Genomic DNA, 22,275 nt, shown 5'->3' with positions numbered 1-22,275 from the left:
CCTCAGATCTCAGCCTCCTGAGTAGCTAGGATTACCCCCCCCCGCCTCCTCGTTGTTCTTCCCAATCTCCATGCGGGTAACCGCAACCCATGAGCTTTAGCAACGCAAAGCCGGAGAGGAAGAAAGAAAGAAGCCAAGGCCCTTGCAGCCCGGCGGAGGCGGGGAGGGGAAATGGGTGTCGTCGCTGCTTTTCCGAGGGGGACGTGCGATGCCAGGCGCGGTGAAGTCAGCGCCCGACAAACCGGCTGCCGGGAGCTGGGCTGGCGGGGCGGGGCGGCGCCCTCTGCGGGGATGGAGGCACCCTACCTGTGCCGGGCTGATCCCCGAGCAGCCGGCGAGACCTTCCGGACTTCGGTCCCCGAAGACTTGCGCCGCCCCCGGCCCGGTCCTCAGCCCCTCCAGGCCCGGGACAGCACTCCTGGCCGCCGCGGTATCCCAGCCTTGGATGGGAAAAGACAAACAGATGAGTGCAAACCAGCCTGCCGGCCAACCAGCCAAACCCAGAACCGGGCCTGCCAATCTCTTGGCCATTTCTGACATTTAGAGAGAGGAAGAGAGGGAGAGAGGGAGGGGGAGAGGAAGGGAGCCAGGGTATCCAAAGACCATAAAAAGCCCTAAGGAGAGGGAAATGTCATAAAACACCAGGCCAGTCCCAGGCTCAGGAAGCTAAGGTTAATCCAAAAACACAAGCTACGCAGGCACCAGGGTACCGTGTGTGACAAGTGAAGCACTCCTGTCCCCAGCCTTGTCACATGTGGCGTCCAGCAGCGGCTTTCTTCCCACTCCGCCAGCCCTGAGAGCACACACTTGTCCGTCCTGTATTGAGCATGTACCCTAAAATCTCAGGGCCTTCAGGTGTGCCCCTAGTTGAGCTCCTTCCACTGGGGTGGCAGGAGGGACTCGAGACCAGCCTGGGCAGCGTACTGAGCCCCCATCTTAATTTTTTAAAAAACTTTTTGAGGGGTCAAGTCTGGTGACCCAGCCTCACCCCTGGTCCCTTTGATCTGGAGCCAGCAGTGGTGGGTCACAGGCTTTCCTTACATTTCTCTGGCTTTCCCTGCTGACCCTTCTTTCCTCTGAGACAGTCACAAGACTCTTACAAGGCCTTGTCGCCCACTGTCCACTCTTACCCTGGGGCATTCCTTCTGACCTGATGTGTGTGTGTGTGCGTGTGAGTGGTTGTTTATTGTTGTTTTTTAAACTAAAAGATGAAAAATACGATCAGGTTCCTAGGAAGATGACAGACCCCTCCCCCTCCTGGTTTCATCTCTGTATTAGAATCCACATGTAATATACCAAATCCAGATTCACAAGTCACATCATCTTTCCCTTAAAACGACTACACTTCCCCCATTCCTTTACCAAAGAGCTGATTGTGCAAGTTAGAAATCTCAGCTTTTCTTTGATAGTCTTGCTCTGTCTCCATCTCTCCCTTTCTCTTTATTTTTTAAATGTTTTAATGTTCACTCTCTTCGTATACCCAGATGTTTGCTAAATATGCTGCTCTTTCCCAATTAATGGTCCTTACTCCTACACTTTATACTCCATGCCATCACATTAATCCTAGTTAGAGGAAGGGAACCTATGTTAATTTTTTTGTTGGCTATGCATCAGACATCTTGAATCTTACAATACCCATGGAATCCTATGTTTTTCTAGTTTAGAGAACTTAGGATAGACACCGAATCCTTCTAGTGCAGTGCTCTTCCTATACCCATCCTGAAATTCTCTTGGCAGGTGACTGTTTTTATGTCAATTTCATTGTATTACGTATCATTTCAAACCCTGAAGGTTCACCTATGCGTCTTCAGCCTGACAAAATGGGAGCATCTTGCTGTCATCTCCCATCATCAGACGTGCCCTGGTTCCCTTAAGCAGTGTGACATATTGACCCCAAATGTGTCATGCTTATTCTGACTTAGTTTTTGTGTTGTACAATGAGATGGTCAAAAAGTACTTGATAATGTAGCCAGGCATGGGTGGCTTGTGCCTGTAACCCTAGCCATCCAGGAGGCTGAGATCTGAGGATTAAAGTGTTTTGTTTTGTTTTTTTGTTGGTCATGGGGCCTGAACTCTGGGCCTGGGCGCTGTCCCTGAGCATTTCAGCTCAAGGCTAGCACTCTATCACTTGAGCCACAACGCTACTTTGGCTTTTTCTGCTTATGTGGTGCTGAGGAATAGAACCCAGCACCTCATGCATGCAAGACAGGCACTCTACCACTGAACCACCTTCCCAGCCCCAGGCTTGAAATTTGAAACAAGCCTGGACAGGAAAGTCCATGACACTCCTGTCTCTAACCATCACTAGAAAAAGAAAAAAGAAAAAAAGAAAGCCAGAACTAGAGCTTTGACTCAAGTGGTAGAATGCTAGACCTTGAGTGAAAAATCTCAGTGATATCACCAGGCCCTGAATTCAAGACACACACACACACACACACACACACACAAATGTTGACAAAACAGAGCACAATTCTCAAGTAAGAGTTCATACCTTGATGGTTTGGATCTTAAGATTGCAAATCTAGGAAACAATATCTTCCTCATCTACTAATGGACTGATTGGTTACCACATCCTCATCTTACCTGAGTGTACACTACTCAGAAAGGCGTTCAGCATATCTGCATCCCAAAAATGTGCTACTAGCCAACAAGGAAGGCCAGGGAGGCTCCTGACACCAAACGTGGGGAAGTCAGCCCAGCCAGTGGACTTGAGCACAGTATGCACAGCCTCACTTTCTAAGCAAGCCCACCTCTCAGAGTGTGTTACAGAGTGGGCAGTGTGGAGGGCCAGTGCCGGGCCTTGCAGAGTGCAGTCCTTCTGCTTCCCTGCTCCTGTGGCTTGCTCTTCTTCTCTCTGCCTGTTTTTGTTTTTTCTAGAATGAACTGCTTCCTTTACCCAATTCATTTTCTTTCTTCTTGCTATGAGAAGCTGGCAGTTGCTTCTATATCAAATTTAAATGTATTATTAGGAACCACTAAGCAAAGCCTTCAGCTCAAGAAGAATGAAACTTCAAACTCTATTCTAAAGAACTTTATAATTTTTTTTCTTTTTCTTTTCCTTTTTTTCTTTTCTTTTCTTTTTTTTTTAGCAAGGCCTCATTTGCTGAGATCAGTCCCCTTGGGGCACAGGATGAAGCAACAAACTGATTTTGTCTTTCTCTTTCCCTCCCTTCCTTCCTTGTTCCTTGTCTCTCTTTTACCTTAAAGACTAAGGCTTGCTTTCCTTTATCTTTTAATGTTTATCTTTTAAAAAACATATAGCTGATCAGATCAGTTTTTCAGTGTTGAGATTTAGGTTCTTTGCCTCTTAAAGCTGGAATCTGTAGAAACAAACAGCTAACTCTAGTCAGACTCACAGACAAATGCAGACTCGAAAACCCACCTTCTAGCTGTAACCATTGCTCACAGAAACTGCTAGATTGTTTCCTCTAAAAGGAAGAAATTGCACAACAAATAAAACCCATAGAATTGCTGTTAACACTATGGATGCAAATCTGCATTTATATACATAATTGGCCAAATGGAGCAGAGCAGAGCTGCAAAACAACTCTTATATAGCACCTAGGAGTGAGGAGGACCTTGTTCCCCACCATCTGTATATATTTAGAGTAATGTGCCCATTTTCTCCTTTCGTGGTGTGTGCATGCATGCATGCATGTGTACATGCATGTGTTCATGTGTGTGAATCAGGATTGAAGAAAGAACAAAAGAGAAAGAAATACTTTCTGGATGAAGATTTTCACCCAGAAAACCTTCAGCTAGGCTTCCTTTCAGTTTACATCAATTTAGTGCTTAGGAAACTGGTTTATGTGAATCATTAATGTACAGTCTGACTGGTATAACATCACAAACTTAAGCAGAAATGATGTTAAAATATTACACGACAGCTTAGTATAACTTTCCTTTAACCATCACCAACTGCAATTCTGAAAAGAAGGGAGCTAAAAGAACAGATCAGATTGCCAGTTGCTTTTACTACCAGTTTTAACTGTTTTCTAACTGTTTACCCATCTGAGAAGTTAGAAGGGCAAACAGTAATTCGAAACCCTAAAGCACACAGTATAAGCAGTCCCCAAACAAACCCGTTGAATCAATACACATGTCTCTCTCTGCCACCCCCCCCCCCCCCCCCCCCCCCCCCACACACACACACACACACACACACACACACACACACACACCCCCCCCCCCCGCCCCTCCGTGCACCCAGGGAATAAATACTTTGTGCACATCCTGCTAAACTTTGTAGGGTATACAAAGGTGGCAGAAAGGGAGCTGCTGGTGACTTAGCAACTTGGAGAGCTTTTTTTTTTTTTTTTAAAACCTGGGTTGGCTTAGACTAACCTCTCCTACTTGGGCCTCCTGATATGACAGGTGCTCACCACCACATCCAGAATGGCTTTGAACCATGATCTTCTCAATCTCTTCCTCTTAAATATTTGGAATCACAGATATGAGCTACTATGCCCAGCTCTACTACTGGACAAATTTTGATTGACCTTGTATACAAAGAGAATTCCTATCAGATGCTCAGCATTTGCAGTTAGTCCCTGTTTATACCTTCTGTGGACCTGACTAGACGAAATTGAAGAGGATGTGTTGGGACTAAAGCAAAAACTTCTCTTTCCTCTTCTCTCCTAGCTTGCTAACTTACCAGAAAAAAAAAAAAAAGAGTGCTCTGCATTTAGTCAGAGAAAGGTGGTATTAAACCCTAGAAACTGTTGTTTTTAAGTAGATGGGAAAGTTTCTCTCACACTCATAAATCCATTTAATCTAGTGTATTGCTGCACATAAGATGGACTTTTGTATGTTAGACACTAAAGAGTGTGCTAGGTAATAAAGTTTATCTGTACAATGTAGCAATTGCTCATGACTAGGTTAGAAAAAAGAGCAAATAATATTGTTCTGGAAGTGATGCTGATTTCCAAGCAACTTCAAGCTACTGACCCATTCCCCTATTCCCCCATTTCCCCACTTCTTTTTCTTTCTTTCTCCCTTCCTTCCTCCCTCCCTTCCTTTCTTCCTTCTCCTTTCTCCTTCCTTCCTTCCTTCCTTCCTTTCTTTCCTTTTTTTTTTTTTTTGGTTGTGAGGCTTGAACTCTGGGCCTGGGTGCTGTATCTGAGCTCTTCAGCTCAAGGCTAGTGCTCTACCACTTGAACCACAGCTCCATTTCCAGTTTTCTAGTGGTTTATTCGACATAAGAATTTCATGGACTTTCCTGTCTGGTCTGGCTTTGAACCATGATCCTCAGATCTCAGCCTCCTGAGTAGCTAGGATTACAAGTGTGAGCCACTGGCACCCGGCTCTTATAGGTAAAATTGAATGAATTTCTGAATCTGGGGACCTTATGTCATGCTTTCTGTGGATGGCTGGTATGTCACTTGATGTATGTTTTAAATGTAGGGGAACTCAGGGGGAGTGCATGGCATGCACATAAACATAAGACATGTCAATACTGTGCAAATTTTATGCTGCAGATGGACACACACACACACACAATGAAATATCACTTTCTAGGAACATTGAAAATCTCACCACAGATTCTTATCTACCCTAAATTTGGGATCACAAAGATACCCCACATTTGCTATGTATCAATGTGTGTACACATTGTCATCCCTGTCTACATGCTTCCTTTTACGAGGATTTGTCTGGCTTTATATTCTTTTATAAGTATGCCTTCTATATAGTTTTGCTCAATAAGAAACTAAGCCTCCTAGGGCAGCCATTTGCTTGCTGGCGTAATCAGGTTCATCTTAATCTCTGGATAGAGCTCATAAGAAGTGGGAGGGCTTGTGATCTCCATGCTATGGTACAGGGTCTACAGAAGTCACTTGATGGGTCAAGGCCTTTGTTCTGTATGGAGGCTGGGGACAGGTATCCTAAAGGAATCAGAGAAGGCTGGAGAAGTCTTGAGGGAGACAGGGGGTCATGGAGATTATGACTCAACCTCCATCTCCTCTCCAATAGCATACAGAATTTTTAACAAAAGTCACATGCTTTTAGCCAAAGCTCTTGAGAAAACAAGGATTTTAAAAAATGTGTTCTCTTGTCATGCCAATTTCTTCTGCATTAAGCTCCAAAATTGATAGTGCAAAAGGACTTACCAGCCAGAACTGTTTTCAAGTTTCATGAAGACATCCCTATAGATTCTAAGATTCCCCCAGGTGGTCCTGACAGAGTCAGGCACTGTTGTCCTCATGTGCCTATAGCTAGCATCCAAAGACTTAAAAATAATGGGTAGCTATTAACTTCTTTTCTTTTTAGAATATGCTAACATTTAGGTTGACCTAAAGGATAGAACTAAATCACTATAAGAAAGAGTCATACAGTAGATGGCTAAATCTAACCTAGAGTTCTCCTGACTCCTTTAGGAAGTTTAGGTGAATTCTGTCACTTGGCCTGCCCAGCTACGTCTTGGTACCACCAGGTAAATAGGAACCAAACATGTAAACATTCCATGTTGGATTGGCTTGTGGAGGATTAAGTGTTAAGACTGAAACTCTAAAAAGAAATGATACTTCAGTCTGTTTAAGATTTGATTAATGTACCACCTAGCTGAGCAGCACAGATGGAGGACCATTTTTACTGACCAAGCAAACACACACACACACACACATACACGCACACCAACCACCAACAGTATATTCTCCACACTGGTTCCTGTGTCACCAGAACCATTCTATGATTTGGGTAGACTTTCTCCTTATTCGACCTAAACATGTGAGGGCAGAGCTGTCTTCCTCATCTTCATCCAAGCAGATTCTGCCAGTGGTTAGAGTCCATGGGTCTACCATGAAGACTTGTGATCCTCATTACCAGCAAATGACAACTTTGGGTCTCAAGTCAGTCAAGGCCAAGGTGAATTATCGTCGAGAACACTGAGTGCAGGCTGGGAATGTGGCTCAGTGGTAGAGTGTTTGCCTCGCATGCATGAGGCCCTGGGTTGGATTCCTCAGCACCATATAAGCAGAAAAAACCAGAAGTGGTGCTGTGGCTCAAGTGGTAGGGCTCTAGCCTTGAGCTGAAGAGCTGAGGGACAGAGCCTAAGCCCAGAGTTCAGGTCTCACGACCGAACAAGGCAAAACAAAACAAAACAGAAAACAAAAACACTGAGTGCTTTTGATGCTTAAGACATGAGGAAAGCTAGAAAATGCTCTAAATGGTATTGTTCTTTCACAGACTAATATGGTTCAGAAGGAAACACACCAGATAAAGTTCTTGAAGCAGGGTATAAGACCACGAAGACAACAGCCAGGTGTCCTAACATGTTATGGTGAACTGAAGAACTATGGGCTTGCACAGGCCAGTTAATATTTCAGAAGACATGCTGCTGCTTGACTCCAAGCAATGCAGACTGGTGTGGGACTGAAAAACAGCCCCAGATCTCACATGGTTTGGGAAGAAGAGGAATGAGGAACGATTTTGTTGTTCTCGTTTTGGACTCTAATCTGAAACCTGAGAAAATGATAGGCTATAAGGATTTGAGATTCTAAAAGCAAGAAATGTTTCTTTTTCTTTTTCTGTTTCTCCCTGCTTTCCCCTGTTATACTAAGATAAATCCTTGCGAAAACTTAAACAACATAAAACATGTAGTTTGGATCATCCACTTTTTTAGGGCTATGTGAGAGATGGGACTGGACTCTTGATTTCAATCAAGGAGAAACCAAGCAGGCCCTTTGGTAAGACAGTGGTCTGCCTGTCTTACTGCTGGTTACACTACTTCTACAAGTGAAGTATATATGAGTCCGAAGAAGCCAACATGGGGGAAAACACCAGATTAATAATGAAAAGTCAGCAAATTAAAGGTTAATCACACTTAAGTTTTTCCTTAATTAATCGGGCAAATCCAGTTTACTACTAGTGAACAAGAATTCACATAAAAATGAGCTGAATGGGCTAAAAAGACCCAATGGGCAGAGTTCTACCTAGAAGGGATAAATCAAGGTCAGTGTAGAGGTCACTGGCAAGAAAGTTTGGAGGGGCTTGGACTGAGGCAACTTGTATTGTGGGGGAAAAGGCTTGTTTTAATCCCTCTGGTCATGGGCACAAATAGTGGCTCCCAAAGCCTGAAAACCTGAAGACAGCACACCACCTTCTTATTATGTCATTGCGGGTTTTTTTTTGAAAAAAGAGGTAAGGTAAAACCAAAGCTTGTTATGAAGCTTTAATGCTTTACTTACTCTTCCTTTGTGAGTTCAAATAAGATCTCTAATATTAAAAAACAAAAAGTTTTCTTTTGCCAGACTAGTAAGCTGTCTGTTTGCATTTTCTAACTAATTTCTCTTGCTTTATGGCTGGCATAATTGGAGGGAAATTTACCTAAGTATCATGAAGAAAATAGTTTTTTTAGAGAAGAAAATTGAAAAATAAAACTATTTAGAGGATGATTCTATTGTTGTGGTATTGGGGATTTAACTCAGGGCCTTACAAATACAGGCAAGCACTACATTAAGCCACCCTCCCCACAAACCCTTATTATTTTTTAAAAGACACATACCAAAGCAAATACTGATAATGGATTCAAGGTCTGCTCTGGTGGTCAACTCCATTCCAAGGAGAACTTGCTGGTACTCACCTTCAAGATCAGCTGGGCCTCTTTAACATTTTAGAATCAGGTGATGAAAGTCAACATGGTAGCTGACTAGTCATACAGCAAATACTTAAAGGCTCAAACTTACACACTTAAAAAACAACAGAAAAGCCTCCCTTGATAACTGGTGATTATACAGTAACTATTGCCATGGTTCAAACTCATTCTCAAAACATTGCCCAGCTTTGTTATTTCTATTATGGATATTAACTAGTTGGGACATTTGAAATCATATGTCCCTTATTCGTCTCTGAGACAGTGGGATAGAGTGAGGAAAAAGAATACTGTAAACAGTTATTACTTCTTTGGGTTTAAAGAGTTAAGCTCTTAAGAAGTCTGAATTAGGGAAAAAAACTTGGCTGTCATTAAATATTCTTTTAGATTAAAAATTAGTTATAAAAATTACCAACAAATATAATTTAAGAAGACTTACATTGTTAAGAGTAAATGAGGCCATAGTAAAAGCAGGTAAGTCCTTATGACATCTAGATCCTAATAGGATACATTGATAGTATATGCTTATTTATGAGAATAGGGCAAAGGATTGAGACAGAAGAAACCATCCTAATAAAGCTAAAATAAAATTGGTATTTTGTTTCGGCCTTAACTTCTCATTCATATAGCAACCAAGAAACAAACTTAGGAGGACAAGTGGGGGGGGGTGTAATTCTAGTTTAGTGAATACATGATTTCCAACATGGAATTTATCCTTTTGTCCTGAATCTTGAACTATTTCTTCTTCTCTGCTGAGTTTCAGTAATCTTTCCTAGCAAACAGAAGACTGTCCAAGTCTGTACTTCCTAACATAAACCTAGCTTATTTCATGTGCTTGAGGGGGGATTCTGGGAGGAGGAGGAGGAGGAGGAGGGAGAGGAGGAGGGGGAGGGGGAGGGGGGAAGAGGAAGAGGAGGAGGAAAGTTAATTGCCACCTTTGTGGAAAATGAGATACGGCAGATTCCTACCTACTCTCTGAACCCATGAGCTTCTATAGATCTTCCCTCCTGCTTCAGTAATAATATCTTGCATTATTTAAAACAGCTTTCCTAGCCAGGCACCCATGGCTCATGCCTGTAATCCTAGCTACTCAGGAGGCTGAGAGCTGAGGATCACGGTTCAAAGACAGCCCTGGCAGGAAAGTCCGTGAAACTCTTATCTCCAATAAACCACCAGAAAACAGGAAGTGGCGCTGTGGCTCATGTGGTAGAGTGCTAGTCTTGAACTGAAGACCTGAGGGACAGCACCCAGGCCCAGAGTTCAAGCCTCAAGACCGAAAAACAAAAAACAAAACAAAAAAACCAAACAGCTTTCTACCATACATGTGAGTAAGCATGAATGTTCTGGTGCTAACCTGATGAAAAGTTACAGAACCTATGGTCTCCCTTTTGCCTTGAATGCGTTCACACACATTTCCTAGTGATGCCAGTCCCTTATATCACAATATAGTCATCATGGCCGCTAAAAAGCGGATGCAAGTGGGGCAGTGGCTCAAGCCTGTAATCCTAAAGCTGAGATATGGAATGCAGTTTGAAGCCAGCCTAGGCAGGAAAGTTTGTGAGACTCTTATCTCCAATTAACAACCAAAAAGCCACAAGTGGAGCTTTGGCTCCAATGGTAGAGTGCTAGTCTTCAGCACAAAAACTAAGGGTTCAAGTCCTAGGACTGACATAAAATAAATATAATAAATAAAAACTAATGCAAAGTCCCTTGAGTATCAACACGTACTTTAATTATTCAGTTGTTCCTATTTTTTTTAAACTATGATCTAAAGATACAGAGTAAAAAGCATCATACACTGCCTTTTTCAGCCAAATGTCTAGTCAGAGTAAGTATATACTCCTCAGAGAATGAATTATAATTATCCACATATGTTTTCATAAGAACTTCCTTAATGTAGACTACATCAGAAATCATTTAGAGGGAAACAAATGTAAATTAGCATATACAAATAATTTATCTAGGGTGCATTATTCCAAAATCTGTTTTAGAAGAGCAACAGGATTAAACTTACCTTCCATCTCCCCTCCACCTTTTTTTACAGGGAGAGTTTGCTCTTCTTTTAGTGGAACGCCAGTAATCAAAGCTTGAAGACAGGAAGTTTACATGATGACAGTTTTCTTTCATTGGGCCCTATGCCAGTTAGGTGTACACTCCCCCGCTATACCAAAAGCAAAAAAAATGAGAGAAAAGTCTCATCTGAGAAAAGTTAACTCTTAAGAAAAACAAAATGGTATCTGATTTTGCTTATACCTTTCTGTATGTCAGGAAATCATAGATAAACCACAGCTGCACAAAGTTTTTGACAGACCATGCTCATGGACAGCCTCGCTTGGCTCACCCCAGCTCCCAAATTGTGCTCTTGGTTTTTGAGGTACAGTTTTGTCAGACTGTCATTGGCATTCCCAGCTGTGACATCACGAGTGAATTAACTGCACACACATTAAAGCTCACAGACTGGGACTAATTCCTCTTTCCTTTTTGATAGTCTCCCTTGGATTAACAGAATAACAAGTAGCTCTCATTTAATATGGATAAACTTTCAGAACCACCCTTGTGGCTCACACAAATAAAGCTGAACTTCAGTTTCCTGTACATTTAGAAGGATCTCTTGGCAACTTATCATAAAGAGCCATTTATGCCAGGAAACCTGTTGAGCAGGAAACCTTCAAGTGGGAACACAGAACAGAATTTCATCAAAGTTCTCAGAGGAAAGTTGTTTGCGTTGTTCTATTTTAATAGGTCTTGTTATATTGTAAAAATATACAAGGACCCTTGGCCTTGGAGAAGCTTTGAATAAGTACAAAATTTTCCTAGCTTTTTGAGAAGGAAACAGTCTACTTATAGATGGATAGTCTTTACTGATATAACATTTTCTCCTTCTAGGAGAATCAGGTATTTTTAATGCCTAAATTTGGTTAGAACTGAGTGAAAAAGGTAGTCTCAACTCTCCTGGCAACTAAGTGGATCACAAAAGAAGCTACTGAACAGGCACTGGTGGCTCATGCCTATAATCCCAACTACTCAGGAGGCTGAGATCTGAGGATTGCAGTTTGAAGCCAGCTGCAATAGAAAATCCATGCGACTTTTATCTCCAAGTAGCCTCCAAAAAGCTAGCAATGGAGCTATGACTCAAGGTGGTAATGTGCCAAAATGTAGTTAGGGATTATTACAAAATGTAGATATTCTACGTAGTTTAACAGTAGTAGCAAAAATTACATACAAGTGTTGCACTAGCAACTGAATTTGCTTTTATTTTTCACACCTACAGTCATCTGCAAGGAAAATTAAAGGAGACAGCACATTTTGAGGTAGGTATATTATTCTTCAAATCAATAGTCACATGATGAAATGAAACTTCTCTTTCACTTTTTTCCCCAATGTACTTATTTTACTTTTCCATGACACTTTTCTCTCTTACATCATTTCTTATTTGCAGTTAAAAATTACAAGTCAATGGAAAGAACAAATATCTTCCATACTTTGCACTGCATATCATATGAATTCATTGGTGAATGTTTTTTTAACTTTTTAACCTGGGAAGATAGTTTTTATACAGATACATGTGTGTGTGTATGTATATATATTTATATATATATATATTTGTACTCACCTATAGAAGGAAATTGATATAACCTATTATTACACAGTTGAAATAGCAGGATTTAAAGAGGAATTATGGCCGGGCGCTGGTGGCTCACGCCTGTAATCCTAGCTACTCAGGAGGCTGAGATCTGAGGATCACGGTTCAAAGCCAGCCGGGGCAGGATAGACCGTGAGACGCCTATCTCCAATAAACCACCAGAAAACCGGAAGTGGCGCTGTAGCTCAAGTGGTAGAGTGCTAGCCTTGAGCTGAAGAGCTGAGGGACAGCACCCAGGCCCAGAGTTCAAGCCCCACCACCGACAAAAAAAAAAAAAGAGCAATTATGTATTTAGTTTCAAACACTCATTTGGTTTATATTTGAAGATGGTGGGTCAGCTAATTAGTTTAATATATTTTGTGTGCTTGGTTTCTTCAACTGGTAAAAGTGTTTAAATAATCTCTAGGGAACCTTCAGATCTCGTGTTCAGGATATGTTTTGAATATGGAAAAAAATGGTTAAGGTCTATGTTCAGCTAAATTACTTCTATTAGCCCAGGAATTTCTCAGACCTTAAGATTTGATAGTATGGGATGAAGAGATTAGTTTCTTTGGTGTAATTTTTTTTTTTCTGGAGTAACTGGTATTTGAATGAGAGAAATGCCAATTGTTTCTATTCATCTCCTGCCCTTTCATTCCATATCTCAAACTCCCTAAATCTCATAGTTCAGCCTTCATGAGTTTTCCCATTCACGTAAAACATTTACATGTAGTAGTCTCCTGCTGATTCTATGCATCATTTCATTTTTTGTGAATTGGTTTACAAATCCGCAAAATAAGTCGCCTATGTGTGCTTTTGGGGCTGTTATCTGAAAATCAAGTACAAAGTTCTCTAGGAATACAGCTGAGGGAAGTAACCACACAAAAGTACAAGATGAATGCAAGCCTGTTACAGAATATAAATGCGAGGGATACTATAAAAATTGGTAAGGGAGCTGTGTGCCAGTGGCTTACACTTATAATCCTACCTTCTCAGGAGGCTGAGATCTGAGGACCTCTGTTCAAAGGCAGTCTGGGTAGGAAAGTCTGTGAGACTCTTATCTCCAATAAACTACTCAGAAAAAGCCAGAAGTGGATCTGTGGTGCAAGTGGTAGTGTGTTAGCCTTCAGCACAAGGAGGCTCAGGGACAGGCCCTGAGTTCAAGCCCCAGGACTGGGGGTAGGGAAGTGGGGAATGGTAACTGAAATATCTAACTTCAGGAGAGTTAAGTGTTTCCACACAGTATTTGTTCTCTTGGGAAGTTTTATGATCTTTTCTTCTTTTTTTACAAAGGATATGAGTTACTTTCCTAGGAAAGCAAATGTGTCATTCGACAGTATTTGAATTTACTTATTTCTCTCATACATTTTTAATTTGTTTTCAAATGAGCAGTGACATGATGAACAAAATTTATCTTTTCATTTCCTTTTTTCATTCATCCATGGAACTACCTAGCTTGGCTGCTACTACAACTGTTTCTTGAGATGTGCTGAGAGTGGACATGTTTAGCTCCCAAGAGATGCAGACCTGGGGAGAAGAACCAGTTTCAGCATGACAGTTGTAAGTAACATAAGCACATTTTGTAGTTGTTGCTATTAGAGTTCAGAAAAATGAAATACCCTGTATCCTCAGAATTTCTAAACAGTGACTTCTGATTTAAAACTATGAGGGCCAGAGACACAAAGTACCGTAGCAAACACTTTTAATAAGAATACAAAGTTCACACCAGAGGCACATTCTGGGGAATGTAAGAGAATAATCACGAGTAGTTATTCTGTTGGAAGAATCCAATAAGGCTCTCAGAGTACAAATATACACGGGGGAATGATTTCAAATACGTTTATGATTTACAATCACATTACACTGTAGTAAGCACTCAAAACAGGCATATTAATTAAAAAGCCAGCTAAAAGGCATTTGGACATATATAACAAATCTTACAATCCACAAAGTTCACGTATAACAGTAATTTTAAGTACTTCATTTCAATACAATAGAAATGAACAGGAGAAGAGATATCTTTTAAAATACTAATTTATATTTATGACAAAAAAATTAAAGGAACTTTACATTTAAAGAGGATTAGATTGCTGAAGAACAGCAGACAGGTCAAACACTGAACACAAAACCTGCAGTGCCACACACCAGAATAGCACTGTCTTTCTGTCACCTTTTCCACCCCATACCACCACAGTTCCACAAGACCTTTTCATTACCCAAAAGAAAAATGTCCTTCCATGTTCTCATTCCTCCAAAGGAATCAAGAGAAACCAAAACAGTAAACTCGAAGGCTGATTTTTACCATAAACCTCAAGTATGGTTTAATAAGAACAAAGAAATCCAACATTTACATATGGTGCTCCTTTCTAAGGATCAGACACATCAACATTATCTAAAGAGGTTTCTTTATGGATTATGTACATTGGTTGAACAAGAATTACTGTATCTGAGAAGGCACATATCTGTGATTTAAGGCTTAATTGGTATAGCTATATAAGGAAGTCAATGAAAGCTGTCTAGGAATTCACTTCTATCAAAATGAAATTTACCCAGAAACAAGCTTTCTAAGTACAGATTTCTACCTTAGAAACTATCAAGAATTTCCATTCCCAAGTCTTCAGGTTAAAAAAAAAAAGTATCTCATAGCAGGTTTCATTATAAATCAAAATAAACTGCTAATATAACCACTAGTGACTTTGGATGATACAAATTCATAAGCTTACACACCTCACAAAATGGACAGTGTGATTCCTGCATTTTTCAAAAAATGTCTAAACAAAATTACAATGGTAGATTTATTGTTCACAACTCCACGAGCCAATTATTCATTCATCACAGCTGCTACCTGGGTGTATGCTGCATGAACACCATATAATTTACTCTGCAAAATAGTTTCCTTTTAAGACAATACACGAAAACGAATCTCTTAAAGATGTTTAATATATATTCATATATAAAATATCTGATGTTGATACAAATCATGTAAACCTCCCTTTGGAAAAGTTACAATTGGTCCTCATCTCCAGGACCAAAAACCTTGAAATTTTATCTCATCAGTGCAAATCTATATTAGATGTTTTTAAACTACAGAAATAGCCATCAACCCTCACAATACAAAAGGATTTCTCAAAAAGGAAGATTACTGTGTTCAGATTATAGAAATTACATTTACATGAACACCACTCACCTGCTCATCGAATGAAGGGTGCAATTGTTAAGGTATGAAAAAGGGAACATACTAAGTTACGTGCAAGAATCACCACCCTGGCTGTCCCTTCACCACTAACTCTTACTAGGCTTGTTTACGAATACAACAGTTAAGACGTGCTTTTTCTGCCAGGTGACATTTTACTGTTCTTCAAGCCAAGATGGGGCATCCACTCCAGGGGTTTTCAATTTGATATGGAACTGTTTAAGTGTCTGTTCAAGCTGCTTCTGATTCCCAGCAAAGTAGGCAGCGATGGCATTGTGGAAAAGGACCAGCTGATTGTGCAACACTTTAACCTGTGGATGAGCAGAGTGACAAGACAAGACCCAGCATTAGCAGCTAGAGACAATGAAATGGAAGGTGACGAATTACATCCCCTAATTAAAGTCTCTCCTTAAGAAAAGCATTTAAATAATGACACAGTATTCACACCCAGCAAGTATATACCGCTTTGTGGGGTCACTGGGCCTTTGATGACTTCTTAATTACCCTAACAGGAAGAGGTCAGTTAAAAATGTTACACATATGCTCTGTAACCGTTTTCTCCTCCAGTGCTGGGAATAGAACCTGGAGCCACATGTATTCTATTACTCAACTAATTCTCAGCCCAGTTGATCACAAATATTATTGAGAGCATTTAAAATATTATGAAATTCTCCTCAAGATAAATATATTCAAAATTATGGGAGACAATGAGATAGGAAAAATTACATGTTATTACTATGCTATACCTATCACATAGCTATCAGTAAGGCTAAGCCTTTTGTAGAACTGTAACGGCTGAATACTTTGAAATACTGCATTTCCTTGTAAAGAATTAAGTAACAGCAGAGAGTGCTGTCCAGAAGTCAATGTGTTTAAAGTTCATATAACTCGTGGTTATTTTCAATTTCTTTTTTTGATGCTGAATGCATTTCAGCCAAGCGACACTACCTCTATGAATTTTTCTTGACAAAATAAAGCAAGCCATCACAAATATTTACAAATAAGCTGTGTCCTAAGGTCTTGTTTATAACTGCAACTATTTGATAAATATATGTGAAATATATTCGTTGGAACTGACTTTTGTTTGATTGATGAAAAAATACCTGAAATATGATGCTAAGTACAAAAGTAGTCATCTAACATGTGTATTTACCCTGTGTCTCTCTCACCATTTCCAAAGACGTTTTCTATCTGAACTGCCTCAGCTACCTCTGCTGTTGGGCCTGAGTTTCTCTTTGGAGGAATGAGCTGTCAGGGGGCTGGTCAAAGGAGGTCATTCACTCACTTTAGCACGGGTGCATGACCTTACACATGAAAGAATTTCTTTTTTAAAATCACAAATTATAGCTGGGTGCCGGTGGCCCATGCCTGTAATCCTAGCTATTCAAGAAGCTGAGATCTGAGAACAGTAGTTTGAAGCAACCTGGGCAGGAAAGTCTGTGAGATTTTTACCTCTAATTAACCACCAAACAAGCCAGAAATGGAGTTGTGGCATAAGTGGTAGAGCACTACCTTTAAACAAAAAAGCTCAGGAACAGTGACCAGGTCCTGCATTTAAGCCGCAGCACCAGAAAAACACAAAAAAACAAACAAAAAGAAAAATCCCTCAAATTATGAAGGAAAAGGTCAATAAATTATGTTGAACTTTTTATTTTCTGTTCACTACAAGAGAGTGAAAAGCCAACCTACAAATTAAGAATGTATATTATACGTAACGGACAAAGACTTTAACAATTACTGGCAATAATGGGATGACAAGTGACACATTTTCAACACCTAATACCAGAAATGATTACTGTAAATCAGAATTACATGAAATCATGTGAGCTCAATTACAAATAATTTTCATAAAGTTCTGCCTAATAGTGGGAAACCCAGATCAAATAGAAGCAAAACCACTGTAGCAACATCAACCAAGTGACTCAAACATACCATACAATAATGTAGCTATTACAGGAGAAAGCAAACTCTACGCTGATTCTCAAGGTGGAGAGAAGCAGAAGTCTCCCCCCTCCCCCCAGCCCCCGCCCTTTGCTATGTTTTTGCTTGTTTGGTGCCAGTCCTGGGGCTTGAACTCAGGACTTAGGTGCTGTCCTTGAGCTTCTTTTGCTCAAAGCTAGTACTATACAACTTGAGCCACAGTACTACCTTTGGCTTTTTCACAGTAGTTTACTGGAGATGAGAGTATCATGGATTTTCTTGCCCAACTGGCTTTGAATGGAGATCCTCATATCTCAGCCTCTGAGATACTCTAAAGTATCTAGATTATTGATGTGAGGCACCAATGCCTCTCACAGAAGCAGAAGGTTTAAACAGAAATGAGTGCCAGCATGCGGCACTACCAGATGTAGCTTATAGTGACTGGAAAACTTGAAGGTGAACCCATAAAGCAGGAACTCTTGTTTTAAAGCGAAGTTAGATGATGTATACCTTCTTATTCAGAGAGTTTATTTCAAAACAAGCATTTTCCAGTTAAGGTAAGTTAAAGTTAGTCTAAATATAATCATAATTGTTAAGTTCTTCAAAGTAATTAATTACTGGCTCTCCCAATAAGTCTAGGAAACAGAGCTTTTAATAAGTGCAGCAAATTATGGACCAGTAGCTTGGGTTAAAGTATGAGAAAAAGTAGAACAAAACTATTCTTTTTTTTTTTTAGTCGGTAGTGGGGCTTGAATTCGGCCTGGGCACTGTCCCTCAGTTCTTCAGCTCAAGGCAAGTGCTCTACCACTTGAGCTACTGTGGCACTTCTGGTTTTCTGGTGGTTAAATGGAGATGAGTCTCATGGACTTTCCTGCCTGGGCTGGCTTTGAACCGTGATCCTCAGATCTCAGCCTCCTGAGTAGCTAGGATGACAGATGTGAGCCGCGGGGCCCCAGCCCCAAAACTATTCTGTAGGGAGAAGTCCCATATCCTTTCTTTGTGCAAGACTACTTCAAAATGGTCAAATACTCTTCCTCTTGCCCATCCTCGATTTTTCCCAGTTAGCAAGGCACCAGGACAACAGCAGGAGCGTAGAATATAATTTTATTAGTTCTTAACAGCCTTGGAAATGCCTGTCATGTTAAAGCAACTACCGGTTGAGAAAGAGAAGCATTATCAAAAATATGGGTGTGGGCACTGGAAAGGGAGGAGGGAAGGAAAGACAAATATGAGCTCTAAGTGGGGGTGGAAGAATAGATTTTATTTTTCTGACTCACTGGGATAGGTTTCAACAAATCACTGACAAGCAGAAGGTTAAAAAAAAGTAGTTCTAAGCAAGAACTACTTTCTGTGTTTTGTAAAGAAAACTAAAACAGCTTATAAGGTCATGTCAACAGCTCATGGGATTTCAATAATGTCCTAGTTTTTAAAATATACAGTAGCACCTTAAAATTCTGAATAGTTTGATTTCTAGCCCTTAGGGGAATGCTAGCCAGGTATGAGGCTGTGTGCCTGCTACTCAGGAGGCTGAGACACGAGCATCATTTAGGCCCAGGAGTTTGTGGCAGGCTGGGAACATAGCACAACATTGTCTCAAGGAGAAACAACAAAACAAAACACAGAGATTTTCTCATCCTTAGCCAAAATTGTCTGGTGTGTTGTCATTTCTATTCTATGATTTTTCACTGTTAGTTCTCTTTGCTCACTTATTCCTTCTCTTCTGATTGCTGGTGGTTTAGGTATGATCAATATGGCTTCTGTTTGCCAAGGTTATATGTATTCCCATCTTTTCTCTCTGCTATTTTAAGAGCCTTACCTTGAGCAACATTAGCATTCTACTTATTAAAAGCTGAGTTCTGGAGTCAAAGAAACCTATGTTTAAAAACCTCGTCTGACTGTGAGACTTTGGGCAAGGTACTTAGCCTCAGTAGCAGCATCAGTATTCTGGGTATATGACCATCTAGATCACGGATTATAAAGATAGAGATATTACAATATACAAAATCCTTACAGCAAGCACTCTCTACAGATTAGTTAAAGGTCAGTTTAATGGTTTCTCTAGGGGGAAATCAGACTAGTAAGAAAGTACAGCTTTATCTGAAGAAAGCCTGGGCACCACAGTAATACATAGGGAAAAGAAAGAAGAAAAGGAAAAGAAAAGGAAGAGGTTTCCCCACTTCATTCTTTTCTTGACCTATCCTACAAGTTCTCTTATCCCATTTTTGGTTTCAAGTTTAGATTAGTCCCTGTTCCTTTAGATACTCATGAAATCCAGAAGAAAGAGAGAAGTATGTAAGCAGGGATTATGTGCATGCTAAATTCCTTATGAGATAAAAGATCAAATGGAGCTATGTGAGAGCGGCAAAATGAGGCCATGAGTAGACAGGTTCACTAAGGAAGCAGTAGATTCTGTGCTCACTGGCCTCTGGACACTTACTAGTCAGTAAGAACTCAGTGAAACCAATGGTTAGGCTACACTCACTTTTATCCACAAAAATATACATACACATAATATACATGCAAAATATATGTATAATTTACTTTATAAGTATGGCAGTAGAAAAACTATATTTTTGAGAAAAGCCCAATCTTACATAACATATAAAAATATAATTCTATTCACTTATTAACTATAAGCTTAATAGAAAAAGCTCTATCAAAATTTAAGGCACCACTATTAGTACTTAAAAATCTATGAGCAGTAATACTATGCTAGGCTTTAAGCTTTAAGCAAGGAGCAGAAGGACTGGGGCTGGATCTCAGTAGCTCGCTCGCTTAGCGTGTGTAAGACCCTAGGAAAGAAAGAAGACAACTGAAAATTCAATACGTTTATAAATCATTAACACATTTGATCTGGAGACTTTTTCCTGACCTTTTACACCTATCTAGTACTTATTTTCACAGTCTTGCTCATCAAAATGCCATCTAGCGTAGACACTTCAGGCTATCACGGACATTTCTCTTCATCTAACTCTATCTCTTCTTTTTCAGGCTTCACTTAGCATGCTGTATGTAACAGATTTTGTGACTGATCTTCATCACAGAGAGCTGGTCATAATGCCTTTATTGGCTATTTAGTGCCACTAAATAGCCACTAAAGTGCCACTATAGCCCAAGCACCTTAAAAAATTAGGAATTTTTTTATAAATGTAATTTTATTGTTATTATTAAGGTGTTTCACAGAGGGTTTATCATTTCATAATAAGGAAATTTTTAAAGAGTATCTTTTGAAAAGTTAAAGGATGGCATAAAAAGATAAAAGAATCAAAACAGTATTACACTGAAGAGGGAAAATTCCTCTTTATCAATGACTTTTTAAAATCAAACAAAGCAACGTGCAGCTGAGTCATACAAGGAGCCGGGGTCAACACGCAGTACTGAGTCATGGCTGAGGGTTTCCAGGTCAGGTTTAAAGGCACAGTGCAAGGTCAAATTATTAAACACTGCTCTGACATTTTACTCAAAAGGTTCTACTTTTAAGCTGCAAAGGCTATAACTAACATCTAAAAAGAACACACGGTACTCCGGCAGTTAATAAGCATTAGTGATGCATTGTTCTTAATGCAATCAATATGCCCAACACAGACTGATTTTGCCAACTGCATGCTTAAGGCACAGGACAAACTGAGAATGCAGACAGCTTGGAGATATTTCTCTGAAAGTCTAGGGGCAATACTTCATTTTTGGAATAAAAGCCACTGGACACAATGTTAAGCCTGGCTAGGACAATACTCCATATATGTAGCCTCTACTTATTATTGTAGAGTGAGATTTCCCAGCATTAGCTTCCTCAGGGCACAGGTTTTTCTCTCCGCTTTGTGATTGGACAACAAACCTCATGGACATGGTAGATGCTCTTCCCCAGTCATGTCCATCACATCACCTGTGATAGCAAAAAGAAGCAGAAGGCTCTCATTTTCCTGAGTGCAGATCTCTAGCATTTGTTTCTGCACAGCACAACATGTTAAGCATTGTGGCCGCCAACCGTTTTCTCAGGACCTCTTCACCAAACCTTATCTGGCACTCCAGCAGTGCCTGAAAGTTATGAGGAAGAAAGGTACCTTCTGGGATTTCATCAGCCTCATGCCCATACACAGTTTCTAATAAAGTTTCTAATAAAGACAATAGGTACCCTGTGTTTTCCTTCTTTTCAGGGTTTAAGTCTTTTTTATTTTATTTTATTTTGGTATTAATCTTGGGACTTGAACATAGGACCTGAGCACTGTCCCTTAGTTATTGCTCAAGGCTGGCACTCTGCCACTATAGCCATGCCTCCAGGTCTCCAGTCCAGCTTTTTGCTGGGTAATTGGAGATAATTTTCTCAGACATTTTCTGCCCAGGCTGGCTTAGATCTCAAGTCTTCTGAATAGATAGACCTATAGGCCCGAGCTATAGGTGCTTGGCTCATTCTACATTTTCTATTGTCTTATGTATTCTCTTCTTTTTTTTTTTTATTGTGAAAATACTGAACAGAGGGGTTACAATTACATGGGCAAGATAACGAGTACATTTCTTATCAAGCACTGTAGCCTCCTCCTTTGTTTCCCCTTTATGTAATCTCTTCTTTCTCCTGTCCTTTAAGTCACTAAAATAAAAATAATGCAACTATGACCTAGTCCAACAGTGGCACACAAAAAGAAATTCATGAATATTTGCTGAATAAAGGAATAGAATGTAAAAAAATTCCAATTTTACACACCAATTCAATTAATCCATGCATATTTACTAATTTACATATCTTTTTCTTTTACTGTTCAAGTATCTCTTGAACTCTGCTCTTACATATATTTTTCTGCTCTTCACATATATTTTTCTTTTTTTTGTCGGTCGTGGGGCTTGAACTCTGGGCCTGGGCGCTGTCCCTCAGCTCTTCAGCTCAAGGCGAGCACTCTACCACTTGAGCTACAGCGCCACTTCCGGTTTTCTGGTGGTTTATTGGAGATAGGAGTCTCA

At 40.2% G+C, this 22,275-nt stretch overlaps 1 protein-coding gene across 1 annotated transcript in view; it reads right to left on the bottom strand.

The window, feature by feature from the left end:
• Window positions 1–13,894: 13,894 nt before the first annotated feature.
• The window catches only part of Arfip1 (ADP-ribosylation factor interacting protein 1), a 35,016-nt gene continuing 26,635 nt past the window's right edge, over window positions 13,895–22,275 (bottom strand). Inside the window, exon 7 of the mRNA XM_013029787.1 lies at window positions 13,895–15,713. Coding sequence (XP_012885241.1) covers window positions 15,558–15,713 — 156 coding nt within the window. The 3' untranslated portion in view covers window positions 13,895–15,557. The remainder of the gene's footprint in view (window positions 15,714–22,275) is intronic.

The sequence above is a fragment of the Dipodomys ordii genome, unplaced genomic scaffold (genome assembly GCF_000151885.1).
Source record: "Dipodomys ordii isolate 6190 unplaced genomic scaffold, Dord_2.0 Scaffold122, whole genome shotgun sequence".
NCBI classification, from domain to species: Eukaryota; Metazoa; Chordata; class Mammalia; order Rodentia; family Heteromyidae; genus Dipodomys; species Dipodomys ordii.
The sequence above is the reverse complement of the archived record's forward strand: the minus strand, read 5'-3'. Positions and strand labels throughout refer to the sequence as shown.